The sequence below is a fragment of the Coccinella septempunctata genome, chromosome 5 (genome assembly GCF_907165205.1).
Source record: "Coccinella septempunctata chromosome 5, icCocSept1.1, whole genome shotgun sequence".
NCBI lineage: Eukaryota > Metazoa > Arthropoda > Insecta > Coleoptera > Coccinellidae > Coccinella > Coccinella septempunctata.
The window spans coordinates 24,555,353-24,571,061 of record NC_058193.1 but is presented as its reverse complement, the minus strand read 5'-3'; the positions used below and the strand labels follow the sequence as shown (position 1 = coordinate 24,571,061).

General features: G+C 36.8%; 1 protein-coding gene across 4 annotated transcripts in view; it reads right to left on the bottom strand.

Annotated features, from left to right (window-relative positions):
- Positions 1-15,709, bottom strand: part of LOC123312742 (GATA-binding factor C) — a 114,223-nt gene that overhangs the window by 56,344 nt on the left and 42,170 nt on the right. For 3 of the 4 annotated variants that reach the window (XM_044897206.1, XM_044897207.1, XM_044897208.1), the window contains one exon: positions 5,047-5,580. In XM_044897206.1, the coding sequence (XP_044753141.1) occupies positions 5,047-5,580 (534 nt within the window). The remainder of the gene's footprint in view (positions 1-5,046; positions 5,581-15,709) is intronic. The other variant, XM_044897209.1, reaches the window with a different exon arrangement.

Genomic DNA, 15,709 nt, shown 5'->3' with positions numbered 1-15,709 from the left:
ATTGATTTGCATTTGTAAACACCACCTTCCGCCAGGATGTCATCAATTAATATTAAATGTGGAGGAACAATTTATAGGTCTTCTACAACTTAACTGTTCTCGGATGAACAGAAGCTATATCCTTGCCGGAGCGATGATTAGAAAAATACAACTTTTCGCTGTTTAGTTCCTAATTTATCGTTCGAAGAATTATCATCGCCCCACCTTGTTCCTTCAAAACCAGAAGGAGCTTTCGAAAAAGTTTTGGGATGAATATTTTATCAAAATTGCGTTACTTGAACAATCTCTCATTATATTATCGTGTTGTGAATCCACATTCTGATGTAATCATAAGACATGAGGATGGTTTTCTTCAGTTCATATTTCAAAAATCATCAAAAGTTGTATAAATTCAAAGTGGTTTCGAGTTCATATTTCTTTTCGCGTTATTTCCTGTAGGAACATGTCTCATTTTGCCAAATCTCTGTAATTTTAGGTTGAGGATGTCGCATATTTTTTTCGGTATAGATATTATCATCAGGTTGTTCTTTCAACAATACTTTCGTCAGCAATCAGAAAAATCTAGAGAGTGAGTCTTTGACTAGTATAAATATTTTAACAGTTGATTCTTGAGGTCGAAAGAAACACTTTTTTCCTTTACCATTTTTTCCGCGTCAGCTCGGTTTGAAAGATACAGGCTGTTGAAAACCATAGAGAAATGTTATTTTTTAGTTCTGTGAATGTATTTCGGAATATAGTTTTTTATTTATTGGATGAATATTTCTCGAACACAAGATATCACCCAAGTCTTCAAATTTTCTCATTATGACTCTAAGGCCCAGTTTCACAATATATGGTTAACCCAAAGTTATGTAGTGACCAGTGGTTAAATCAAAAATTCTGTTTCACAAAGTGTGGTTTATTGTTTGACCTAAAGTAAACTTGTGGTTGACTTAACCCCGAAAATTTCATGAGTTAACTATGAGTTGCCTGGACATAGAAGTTTCTTTGCGTATGCTTTTCTGCATAGATAACATATTTTGAGTTCTGTCAGAGACAAGTCAGCATTTCTTCGGGAATACTGGTTAGGAAGCGTTTCACATTTATTGGGTGTTTATTAGTTATTATTTACGATTATCGTGGACGATTATGATGAATACTCATAGTAGTGATGAGGAAACAGTGAGGCCCAGAAGATTTGGAGCTAGGAGGAATTATTTTGAGTAATATGTCGACCTGGATTTCTTCTGTAGATTCAGAAACACAGTGGAAAGGAAGGCAGTTGGAAGCGAAGAATCTCAGCTCCTTCAATGAGAATTTTAAAAGTATAGATGCAATGATGATGATTAAGTGCACAGTTTTTTTACATAACATATCTTGTAATGAAAATGAAGGACAACCTACTTCATGAGGAGAAGAAGAAGCAATGAATTCATATCAAAATGTTGCTGTGCCCCCTATAGGGGATCAAGAATTATTGTCAAATAATAAAACTAGAAGAACTAGACTGAATCTTATGAATAGTTATTATGCAAATATGTTGAATTAAAGTGGTGAAATTTGAATTTTTGAAATAGATCAAAGCATCTCAATTCAAACTCAAATAATCAATAAAAATAGGCTTTTGTAGAATTGTTGATTTTGATTTGAGTGAAGCTGAAGCGTTCGTTTTTTCTTGTGCGAAATAAGAAAAAACAGTGCAACTGTGCTTGACCAATAGAAATTATTACTTTATTGAAAAATTCAAACAAAATTGAGTTTTGCATTTATAACTTAGGCAATTATGAAACTCATATCAGCACAGAACATCAAACATTCGTACGGTGCTCATAAGTTTTATTCGTTTTCTGTCACACTCATAACAATTTCTATATTCTTAAGTTCTTGTTCCACAGAAATACGAAATGTCAGTAATGAATAACCCAAAAGTAGATCTATCGTACACGAAAAACATTACCAACCTTCAGAAAAAAATTTAAACCGATGGTCAAAAAACCATCACTCGTTTTTTTGTTGTGAAACGAGCATCTTTTTAAACCTTGGGTTAACTCAAAGGTAGTGGTTAATAAACCACCACTGGTTACCAATGATTGTGAAACCGGGCCTAAAAGACCTGTATAAGCTGATGTGTTCATGACAATATATTTGACAAAATGAGTCGTCTCTTGGTGGCAAGTTTCATATAAAAGGTATTTTAGAATGAAACAGACACACTTGGTATTCTGTCGCTTTTCTTCATTCAGAGTTTCAAAAAATTATCGAACTTCTAAGAAGGAATTTATCGAAACTACACTTAAAAAGATCACGCTCATTGTGTATGTTTTTCAAGGCCCATAAGGCGTATATTGCTGCTAAACCAGACATGGATAATCCACATTCACTGATATTCGAAATATTTCCAAAAAAGGAGAATAACTACCGATAAAATTTCGAAAAATGAATAAACTTGAAGTTTTTAAAAGTGCGTTTGTGAGCATACGATGTTATTCTGATTCACCTCGTTTAATTACATCAAGATATAACTAAAATTCACCATATATCAATTTAACAATGAAAGTATGTGACGCATATCACTGAAACATCCAAATAAACGAAAGAATCGTTTAGGAATGTTTCGATTCGACATCATCGACCCTCACTTCTCTGATTTCCGGTGTGAGGGTAGTTAACAACACCAGAACTCACATAAAATTGACCAAGTTTGGTATCGATTTTAGCCCCTCTTCCAACAATTCGAAACATCTTTCCTTATTCACTCATTCGATCAATTTTCCACAACATTTCCCCTCGAAACGGGAGCGTATTCGAAAAGCAAACTTTCTACGCCTAATCGCATTGAATTCGGCCTATTCGATGCCGTTTTCGAATAGAAGATTTTAATTTTTCGATAGACAGAACCACGGCTTTTTGTCGGAGTTTAATCAGGCGTGAAAATGTCAAGGAAGCACTTGAGGTTGAATGGAAACCACTTTGGCGTGGACCGCAAATCCCAATATGCAATTCCAGGTTTATTTGTGACCGAATTTAGAGTATACACAGTGGTACGCGTAAGAGGCTTAACGCACAATGTTGCGGATATTGGCTGGATTATGTTACTTATTTGTGGATTTGTGGGGCGCATTCCCAGCACCTGGATGTCCTGGCACACATCCGTGAAATTTGGGCAGGTTTGGGTTTGCTTTCATTCCAAGATGGGATTGCATTTGATTTTTCTGAACTCGAATTGTTCAAGAACGTGGGTATTTCTTCAGTTCACATGCCTGCCATTCTAGGATATATTCATTTTTTTCACGATTGACACTAGTATAAAGATATTATTGATGAACTTTTGTGACCATCAGATATCAAGCTGCGTCTGGTCTTTCAAGGCTTGCGTCAATTATTCTTCAAGAATTCGATTGATAATTGCTGGAAGTTACGAAGGATGATCTAAATCTCTCATCCGAAGACTAACAGAAGATATTGGAGGACGAACAGTCTGTACAAGTGTCGCAAATCCTCCACAGAAGTTTCCACGCGTATTTATATTCAACCGGCACGATCACGTACTTCGTCGTAGAGCACTCCAGAGCCGAGTTAAAAATCCAAAACCGAAACATCAAAGTATGCGGGTCTCTTCTCCACACCGAACAATAGAGAAACAGCAATGACATCTTTAATTAGCAACATCATCGTGGCACCCCTCGATCTTCTGTTCCCACGAAAGAATTTCCATGAAGGTCGACACTTCACGAAACAAAAGAAGATATTTCATCCTCATCACTCATTACGCAGTCACTTTTGGTTTCGCTGCAATTTTTAATTAGTTTTCTTCACGCATCACCGCTATAAAATGGCGGATACTGTGCAACTTACTAATTGTCGACGTCACGTGATAAAAGACCGTAGAACGGATGTTGCAGTCGGGAAAAATTAACGTTGCAACATACCGCTGCTTGTGAGTGCAACATGGAGAAATCTGTGAAGGACAAAATCGGAAAATTTTCGAAAAGTGAGTGCGAGTACACCGATAAACCAATGAGGAAAAGGTGTCGTGGAAAGCTTGCTGAAAACTCAAAATAAAAGGAACTAAATGGTAAATTGAAGAATAACGAAACAGAAAAGAACACAAACCGGATTATAAAACTCAAAATATAGAAAAAGATTCAAATCCTGCACTGAACTCGGCATAACCTTACTCCAAGGTGGAGGAAAGAATTGAGAAATCAATGGATATAGAGTTCAATGCACGAAAAAGAAAAAGGAAAGGTAAACTAAAATGTGAAAGAATTTCAAAATAAAAAGTTTGTTCTGCATTAGCTTCAGCGCGATTGGAGAGTTGGGAACGAACTGGTTTCAGATCTCTTTTGTGTGGTTTTCACTTTTATTGAGTAGAAAATAATTAATAATGATAGATTAGGAATTCTCTGGATATCTTGAATGTTCATTCCCAACCAAATAAGACTAGTCAAATAGGGTGATTCAACAGAGAAACTCTTAACGAGAAAAGTTCAGAATGATGTTCAGCGCAATTCGAATTGAATGAAAACCATTTAGCCACATGGATTTCCTTGAACAAATATAAAATTTCAAGCTGTAGATAATGCGAATGGATGTGAAACCATTTCGAATTGTTTAGAACCGTGTGAGACTTCTTTTCTTCCAATAATTTCAATTGATAAATGGTATCTAGTGGGGGTCATATCTTGGTATTAAAAAAATGCCAAGAGTACCTCAAAAATTCAAAACTTTCTCACTATGCCTCTTCATCCTTGCATCAGAAGTCTGGATGAAAACATAGCGGGCTGAACATGATTCCGAAGTTATTTTTCGTCAATAATAACTGCGTTAGAACTGCCCGTTTGACCCAAGGACTATAGAGCAACGATATGGCTCATTCCCTATCTCCGTACATTGGACAATTTTGCAGACCTGCAGTAATATCCGTGAACAGCGTGTTCACCTGCACGCATGGAAGGCAAAATCGCCGAAATGAGCCAAACCGTTGGTTTATGGTCCCTGCGTTTGACCAGCCTTCACCTGTTCCGCCATTTTGTTAGTAGGTTCAATTGCCGAGTCAAATCTTACCGGCGCTGGTTCTCGACTTGTTTCTAGGTTTATTAGGTGACTGGGCGCCTTGGGCAGTCAAATGTGGTTTGTTCTGTGGCGAATACGTTGCCCCGTGAATACCGTGGCCATACGCAGACCCATACGAACTTTCAAAGTTACCATTGAACATGCCGGAGGAGCCCCCTTCATAGTCACTACCTTCACGCTGCTTGTTCGAACTGGAACCAGACGAGGGCTTCATGTCCAAGGCGCAGCTCTGAGGGTTCTCGTGCATGAAGGCCCCCATGGCGGCTGCCACCGCGCTCTGGTACTCCGAACCGGCAGAGGGCGCCACCGAATCCGGCGTGCTGTCTTTCGGTGGTGTTGGAGGGAACGCGAAGAGGTTGTGGTGCTGGGAGGGCGCAGAGCTGGGGCTCTGGGATTTGTCGGGATCTCCTCCACCGAACGGCACCCAGGGTCCTGAATGTGCCAGAGGTTTCGAGTCTGACAGCCAAGGGTGCAGGGGGGTGTGGAAATGGGGCCGGCACATCTGGCCTGACGACATACGGGATGCTGGAACAAGAAGACACTGTTGAGATAATATCTTAGATAAAACTATAAGAAATGTTAAACATTGATGTGACTCAGTGGCGGCTCATGGTCACTAACCAGGGAACCTAAAATTTTAATTAACAAATAATTCGAGTAGGTGCCTATTCCCAGTCAATCAATTATATATTTTCAATACAATAAAAATTGATATTTCACCGAGTTTTCAAAACATATTTCAACAAACTGGGGATATTATTTCTCAATATCCAATGTACAGTGTGCGCAAAATTGGTGATACCTGAATTACAACTTTTTCAAACCAAAGATCTAGAAGAAAATGCATGGCACATTACGGTAATCCTTTTTCGAGAAACTAATAATGGCATCAACTGCATTACTTTATCTTCTTTTGTTTTCGAGTTATAGGTCAAAATTAAAATTTCAACTTTGGTCATTATCTCCGTTTCTGTTCAAGCTAGGATGTTAAAATGACACTTTTTTGATAGCAATCCAGTGGCGTACTATGATTTTTTCCAACAGGTAGGTATATTTGCTGAGCCATAATATAAAGATGTATTTTTTCTTATGAAAACAGTAGATTAAAATGACTGAGAAAGACTCTAACTATTGTTTCCATAAGAAAAAACAGAACTTTATGTTATAGCTCAGCAAATAAACCTGTAGGAGAAAATCATGGTACGCCACTGGATTGCTATCAAGAGAGTGTCTCTATAATGTCTTCATTTCAACATCCTAGCACAAACAGAACCGGAGATAATGATCAAAGTGGAAATCCCCCAAATTTAAAATTTGGCTTATAACTATAAATATAACAAAAACAAAAGAAGATAAAGGCAAGTAGTTGATGGCATTATTAGTTTCTCAAAAAAGGACGATATCAATTGTACATTCATTTTCCTCTATCTCGTTGGGTTAAAAAGTTGTAGTTCAAGTATCACCAATTTTGCCCACCCTGTACAATAGTTTCACAATGTTCAATTTGCTGTAGGTATTTATTCATTATATTTTCCGATCCAGCCCTATTCCTTGACAACAAAGTCACAAATTTCTTGAATTTGAATTTATCATTATCATTATTCATTATTATTCTAATAAATGAAAATAAACTATAAGTGAAAGTTTTTTTATATTACTGCAAATTTTATTTATAATGGTTTCAAAAATTACATTTAAAAAGTAGCGATCCCTGTTTACTAATAAAAAAGTGCCTGTAGAATGTCTTTATAAGTAATTATTTTCGAGTACGAGTAGAAACAAACGAAGAATTTCAGTAATTATTGAACACAAAATCTGGAAATGATGAGCCGATTCTGTTTTCAGGTTTCGATTATTCAGGAAAAAAGAGCTAGACTAGAATATGCCATCCGTTTTCTTCTAGCTGCTATAGTTCTCGAGATCCCCTCAGTAGACAACGAATTTTGCCAAACTTGTACCTACATTATAAATTTTTATGCTCAGCTGTATGAGGAGTTTAGCCTCCCTTGTCTTCTCTTACGAGATGCACTCGCTGTGACTCCATTCAGGTGGATTTACATAAATACAACAAAAAATAAGATGATGACGACTCTCTGTAAGTTTTTATAATTCCAAAAACAAAGTTTTGTGTACTTTTCGAATAGAATGCTGAGGGTGGGTGAAATCTTCTGTCCACAACAATTGGATTATCTATCACTTCATGGGCCATTTTTCACAGATGATTCATCAAACGTTCATAAATCATTGTGGTTAATAGAGCCACTGCTCACTGGTGTATCAAACTTCATGGTCAGAACAACATCAAACACAGAAAACTCAACAAGAAGGAATAATTGTTGAATCGTTGCTCAGGCAATGTATAGAACCTAATTTTCAAGCGATATTTTCTCAGCTCACATTTGAAAATAGTGAGAAACCTTGCCATGTTTTGCCAATATAATTCGTTAGTAGATATATATGCTAATTGCATTGATAAAACTGGTGCGCAACAAATAATTGTGTCTGTTTTGTCAGTAGAGTTATCTGCATGTGGTTACCAATTGGCGTATCTAGGAGATCCGACATAAAAATTATGAACAATATGCATGGCAGCATGGAACACGCTCTACGCATGAAGTCACATAACCCACCCCCCAAACAGCTTTATATAACCTCGTCCGGCCTCAAAAGCAACGATTCGCCCCATTACGGAAATTAATCACGATAAATCTCGTCCAGAATTGTTCCAGACGCGATTGGACGCAATCACTTATCCCAATAAACTCATTCCGATTCCCACACACGTCAGGAAATCCACGCAGGAACAATGGGCCAAGCTGTCAAACCCTTTGGTAGCCATCTGCGGAAGTCCGTTAGAATCCCCGCTAATCTTAATGCTATCTGTAGATCCCATCACGCGATAATCTAGCCGGCGACGGTGGCAGCCATTGTGGACGCCCGGCAAGATGGCTGCCGGCCGCCAGGTGAGGGGTTAAATTCGAGCCCTCAACCCCAATGCAAACGAACAACACAAACAGTTGGACGTGCAGACACACATACAGTGACTAGGATGTCCCGCTGTGGTGAATTTGGCGAATGAGAGAGGGTCCTTCTGCACGCAGATGTCTGAATTTTTTAACGGGACCTCGGGGTCCTGGTGGCTTGATGAGGAAGGGGGCTGTGAAATTTCTCATCCATTAGCAGAGTTCGGAATGAATGCTGAGGAAAATTAAGAACATTGATGGCAAAATTAACGCTTAAATTTCTCTTATACTCCTTAACGGAACAATACAACGTCACATCTTTCCTATATACAACAGATTCTTGATATCATAAGAAACATTTTTTTCCTATACCATTTTCTCCGATTCGGCCCTGATAAAAAGATATAGCCATTTTGAGTTCTCATAACGAACTGTGGCAACCCTGGAAAAACAAAATTACCTTCAGAATAACTAGGTTAATCTCAGAATAACTAGGTTAATCTGTGGCACTACACATCTGTGGATTTTTTGAACAGAGTTGTATTCAGCCAGAGTACCCAATTTTTCAAAATTAGGTACTTTTTAATTTTTAACCTCAAATTACTCTAAAACGGCGCACTATACGAGAAAGTATGAGGAATACATTAATTTATCGTTCAAGTATTTATTAGGAAGCGTCCAACTTTGTTTCAAGATTTGGGTTCTTTGAACTTTTGGTATTTTTGTGGTATATACGTAATGATCATAATGAGAAAACAGGAAGACGTAGGTGATGTCTTGTGTTCGGAAAAGATTAATAAAATAATTGAAAATCTATATCTATTCCGAAATTAATTTCATTCGATAAAAACGTTTGTGAGTTTTCAACAGCCTGTATCTTTCAAACCGAGCCGATTCGGAAGAAATGGTTATAGAGAAAAAAGTGTTTCTTCTGACATTTGACATATATTAGCAGAAAAACTTTTTTTTGTTTTGGGGTGATGATTTAGAAAAATTAACAAAAAATAATAAGTAGGCCTTTTGCATTGATGCTAGTAGTGAATTTTTCGTAACTTTAAGTAGTCATTGTATGTTTGATTTGTGATTCTCGTGATATCGGCGAAATTAATACCTTCTTACAAACATAAGCATAATTCTGTCCCAGAAACTTACAATAGATATCTATATACAAAATACTCAACATCAGGAAATTATTCATTCTAAAAATGGCCGTAAGCGTGTTCAAGGGAAAGATACCATTAAATAACGTAGATTATGAATACGAAACAAGAAATAAAGATAGAACCTACTATACCTCAAAATGTTTTAAGCGAATAGGACAGAGATCAGCTCAATTCCTTGTTTCTAAAGTATATGCAGTGATCCCAATTCAGTTGAAAAAAATTAGAAATTATAAGAAATTTAAGAGGACAACCAGGGAATGGCTAGTTCAGTTGAACATAAGAGAAGCAAATGATTTAATTAATAAATTCAATGAATGAAACAAAATACATCAGAACATCCAACTATAATACCAAATACTCACCGATTATGACGAAACATTCTCACCGATTAGGACAAATATACTCACCGATTAGGACAAACTACTCACCGATTATGACAGGATAATTTCACCAATTTGAGCAACGTAAAACCCGGTTTGGACTTTTGAATAAGAGCCAGGAGGGCCTTCACAGTGAAGTGAATGTTAGGAAAGATTTATTTATGTTTGAAATTATATATTGTAGAATTAAATTAAGTTATAATTAATAGTTACACACAGATTATACTATATCTGGTATGATCTCTGTAACGTAAACCATGTTTATAGATGAATAAACATTATATTATTATTATATTATTATTATATCTAACATGAAAATAAGCAAATTTCTTTTTTTTTTGTGTACCCAAGCTAAACATGTTCTATCTATTTCTTTCGAGAAGTTGGCGAAATTATATTCTTTGTTAATAAAATAGAGCTTGGGAAAATTCATATTTTTGACGATTACCATACGCAAATATAAACAAATCTACGATCACAGAAACTCTCTGTGTATCTCCTAAACTACATTTTTTTTCCTTAAAACAGCACAGACCTTGAACCAGAATATTTGTATTAGTCCAACCCAACTGACATACAGACTCTGGTAGTTGAAACAGAAAAATGTAGTAAATGAAAAATAATAATTCTGTTGAATTCAAATGACCCCTGTAAAGTTATTTGTATCAATTATGACGAAAAATTGTTTCAAAAAATTGTTTGTGACAAATAGTACATAGTGTACCTTCTCATTCAGAAGCACCTTCCCAATTCCTGGTGCCTTAAATGTTAGGAGGGATAAGCACTAAAAAGTTTTAAGGAAAATCGAAAACAATGAACTTTACACCATCTTGACCATGAAAAATCAGAATTTTCTTCCTTGCGAAAAACGAGAGTTGAACATTTGAGTGGTATAGTGGAATTGAAATAGACATGGATTAAATGCAGGCGTGTAGTGATAAATTCCTTTCTGTTTGATACGCCTTCTTGCAGAAACACCATTCAGGATCGATCAAAGTTCCACGGAGAACAGCGTGAACGCGAAACACAAGTTACAGCCAACAAAAAGCGACTTCAGCCGTTACCATTCCTACCAATAATATATGTATTTAGTTAAGTATATGCTACACAGACTATCACGCTATATTATATCGCATGTCAATTGAGAAAATGCACTTTATGACGCTGCGCTAAGCACGAACAAGAGAGCTTTGCTGTTCGCGCTCAGGCCAGTGTAGTATATGATTGGAAGCACATGTTGCTGCCTGCCAGAAGATGTAGGGCCCCATTCTGCATTCAGATTGGACGGACCATGCTAGACACTCAGGTTCCAGGGGTTATTTATCTCGAATTTAATTGATAGCCGACATTAAACCGCTATATCTTCAGCGATCCGAACAATACTTCAAATCATATGGTTATATTGAGATCCGCTCATCAGAAAGAAATCTGAAGACGTTTGGAACAATCCACTGCCCATTGGAATTGAAGTACTTAACCAGAAGTTCTTCGTCTTCCACACATAGATGTACCTATGCGTGCGTAACAAATAGATGGATAGATACCATCATCATCATCATTGCTTTATTCCGTTATCGAGAATGAATCTACTAAAAGACTCAAAAACAAAACTTTCGGTGCAATCAAACTAATAATTTCTTAGGGCTACTTGCGACTGGGTGCCCTCCTGTGACTGAAGAGATCCAACGGTCACCTACAGATCTTTGCACACTCCGGGCATGGATAGTCACCAACCAGATCTGGCCGCCGCTGTATTCTTCTAGTCTCCATTATAACTGTGGACCAAAGACCTCCACTGTGATCTGTCTAAAGCTAGTTGTTCCCAGTTATGATTGGCATTAACTGATTTTAGGAATTGATGCAGTATATCCTTATTATCCTTAAACCGCTTATGATGGCCTCCTGGTTTTCGAGCTCCCTCTGTGAGTTCGCCATACAGAGCTTTTTTGGGAAGTCTTGTGTCTTGCATCCTCAGAATGTGGCCGCTCGATCTGAGTCGGACCGTCGATACTTGAGTCTCAATTGTTATACAACTCGAGCGCTGCAAGACTTCTCTGCATTTGAAACTTTGTGGAACCATCTGATGTGCATTATTCGTCTTAGATGACGTTGTTGCGTTTGTTAAAGCTGTTAAATATGGGACGTCCAGCTTTCGCTTCCGTGAAGAAGCATTGGGAGGACCACTGCTTTGTAAACAGCTGTCTTGGTCTTCAGATTGAGGTCGTGATTTTGAAACACTCTGTCCCTTAGCTTCCAAATCAAATTCTCAAAAATATAAGGCTATCAATAATGGACAAGTAAAATAGTTGAAATATAACATTTTCTATGGGTTCCTTTCAATCTTTTGCCCTTCCTTGGGATGCTCTATATAGGAGCATTCATGGAAATTAATGGAAACATCAAACATAAAACGGTTAACGGCGGATGGAAGTCTTATCCCCCTTCATCTGAAGAAATCAGCTAAGGTGAAAAAAACAATATAATTCTTGATTCATCAAACAGTCGAGTGATTTCATGACTATCAATTTACCAAGTCATGAACAGTAGATTAGCAAATAAGCCTCTTCAACCTAGTTGCGTTAAAACAAATCCAACAGTGAGAAATTCAACTGTAGCTACGTATTATAAAGACATTCTCGTTAATTACACAATGCTTGATTATTTCCAACAAAAGCTATTAAATGAATAATGCAAATGTGGCCCAGTTATAGTCGGTTTCTTTATTGCCAATAATACGCTTATAATAATAGATTTTTAATAATGCGAGCTCATAGAGTGCAGGAAGGAAGTCCCAGATAAGATCTCATCTGATCGTGCTACCATATCGTGTATGTGTGTGGAAACAAATGAAAACAAAACATTTGATTGCTAAATAAGCACCTATGTGAAACCATACTCAACTGTCCGAGACGTCGATACACCTAATTTTGGCCGAAATCGAAGTGCTCTTTGTTTTGTAACAAAGGAAAAAGGAATAATCGAATTCAGGGAAGATCTAGACGCCTAGTTATAGGGTTCATACATGAAACTGTGATCTTAACCAGTGATAGAGCACGAGACAAACAGACATGTAAATTTTTGAGCTTTTTTCTGTATCGAATGCATACCTTTTTCTATAAAATTGATAGTATTATTTCATTTGTCTTTCATTCTGAAGAAAGTGAGGTCTATTAAAAATGATTGAGACTACTCAGGACAGAAGAACTGCCTGAGTGAATAGAATTACCAAGGAACGATCACAGTACCAACAAATTGCCGCTTTTTGGTGAGCCCACGGGCGTTTTGTCTCGAAAAACATAATAGGCGGACCACGTCTCGTTACTCAAGCCGAACCTCTTGAAATAAAGTAACCCATTCAGGAAAATAACAAGGCATGCGACATTAAACACATTGTCGGAATACTTGCGCCACAATATAAGCATAGGTTCTTTTTATGCCAATTATTTCGAAAAGAGGCTTAGTCCTACGAGCGAGTCACTCGTTATACCAGTGTATTCCGAGTTGGGACCATTGGTACCATGCATTCGTTTATTTATAGGATGGGCGCATGACATAAGGGCGATATTCCCTCGCCTCGTGGACATTTTTATGATCACGTCGGTCTAACATATAGCGCTATCAACTTACCAACTTTTATTTCGTTGAAAACAAAACGGATCGTATTTCAAGGCGAGTTATATACAAGTGTCGTTCAATTCGAAATTGTTACTTATTTCGTTGAAAACGGGGGCTTTGTCGAGGACTGTTTGTGTCCTATGGAACAGGAGGTCCTATTGTGGATGCTCACATCCTTTTCGTTACTCTCGGGATGTCTTCGAGGAGCAGAACAGCACAGCTGTTACAGGAAGCAGTATGGCATGTGCAAATAGGTCTATGCCTTTCAGTCATCGTTTTTTTAACTTGGATGTTAATTATTTTGATATATGTATTGATAATGACAAGAAAAATATGATCTACTGAAACACTCCGAGAGCTGCTTAACAGGAAAGCTGAAAAACAGCTCGTTTGGAATCACTACAGGACACCAATCGAAAAGATCACTAAAAAAAATGGGGAATGAAATTACTGCAGTTTGCAGAAAAGTATGAGAGGCCATTCAGCATATTTTTGTAGGTCTGGTGGAATGGAAAATCCTACAAACGAAAGCTGTTATGCTACTCCATTTATTTCAGGAAAAACTATGTGCAAATTGATTGAGCCCATAGAAAGGTAAAAAAGAAGTAGAGGTTCCTAGGAAACTTTTCAGCTCCAGCCAATTGTTTAAAAATGATAATGCTCTCTAATTTTCTCACCAATATGAAAGAGGTTGGAATGTTCGAAAATACTTCCTTTTCAAAGAGTCATATTAATCGTTTTTTTGAGATTTCTCACGCCTTCTTCTTTGCTAAAAACGTTTTATTTTACGATGGTCCTGCCCTTATAAACGCGAAGTGCGTCCATTTGCACAATTTGTTCTTTCTTATACAGGGTGGGTCTTTGACTCGTACAAATATTTTAACAGTAGATTCTTGGGGTCAAAAAAACACTTTTTTCCTATACCATTTTTTCCGATTTGGCCCTCATAAAAAGATATGACCATTTAAAGGTTTCATAATGATCTGTGCCACCCCTGGAAAAACAAGATTCCCTTCAGAATAACTAGCTGAATCTGCGACACTCACTACACATCTGAGGATCTTTTAAACAGAGTTGTATTCAGCCGAAGTACCGAATTTTTCAAATTTCCCAGATACTTTTTAATTTTTGAACATCAATTTACTCGAAAACGGCGGATTTTAGGAGAAAAGATGAAGAATACTTTTATTTTATAAAACGTTCAAATATTCTTTAGAAAGCGTCCAAGCTTTCATTAGAAAGCGTCCAACTGAATTTCAACTGTTGGGTTTGTGTGATAGAACTAAAAATGAAAATTTTTCATGGTTTTTAAAAATCCTGTATCTTTTAAAACGAGCCGATTCAGAAAAAATGGTAAAGGGAAAAACTGTTTCTTTTGACCTCAAGAATCTGCTGTTAAAATATTTTTAGGAGTCAAAGACTCACCCTGTATACATATGTGGTACATACTTAGGGTTCTTTTTCTGATAAATCCGGAAACGGTATAAATAAGTAAATGGAGAAGCACATGAATGAAAAAATCTCAGAACCGCTTCGTAGCTAATTCTGAAAGATAGTCTAATTCCACGTAAAAATGGGTAACTTTTTAGCGATAACATCGAGATCCACTTGAAACGGTGATGGATTTCGTGGAAAGATCATTCATTCTATCTCGACTGAGTAATTGCCGTTGGTTTTTTATTAATTCAACGTATTTATCTAGATATCGATTTTATCTCGGGCTAATTTGAAAGCAATGAATAATATTTATTCTGCACGGTACACCGATCCAACGTACGAATTTATCTGACTCAGCTCCCCCATGCAAACTGAATAATCTTGGACCAAGTTCAAAGATTGAAGATAAGCGATATCGTTTTAACTATGATGGAATCATAGTAACTGGCGGAAGATGCACACTGTATAAAAATAAGCGGGGAGATAAGACATCTCGACTTATTTATACTTTGCCATCATCCGAATTCTACTACACGAGATCAAACTGTAGAGATCCAAAATATGGGTGAAGTGAAAAATAAATTATGTAGAAAACGAAATTCACGACTTATCTATCCGTAATTCAAACAAACACAGTCTCGATTGACATCTTTCAAGGCCTCAAATGTTTACAGAAGATAGTGTAATGCAGATAAATTCTCAATGATAATTTTGAAGGAGATTTCAATCAGAATGCAGGACAAGAAAATTCATGTTTGTCAGTTCCGATACTAAACCATCGACATCCACTTAAACCTTTATATTTTTCATCACGTTTTTGGCTTATTTATCACATAAAGATGCTACGATTCCCTAATACCTACTATCTACATAATATAAAAAGAAATCTGTTTTCGAAGAAAAACGATATTTCAATTCATACGAAATACAAAATATCTCATTATCTTAACATTTTCACAATATTCACAACTTATCGAATTTGTAACTGATAAATGTATAGGAGATTATTTACTAAAATGCTCGAGAATTACAGATTGGAGTATTCTATGACTTCTATCAAGACAATCTTCAAATATAATCATTGCAATAAGTAATT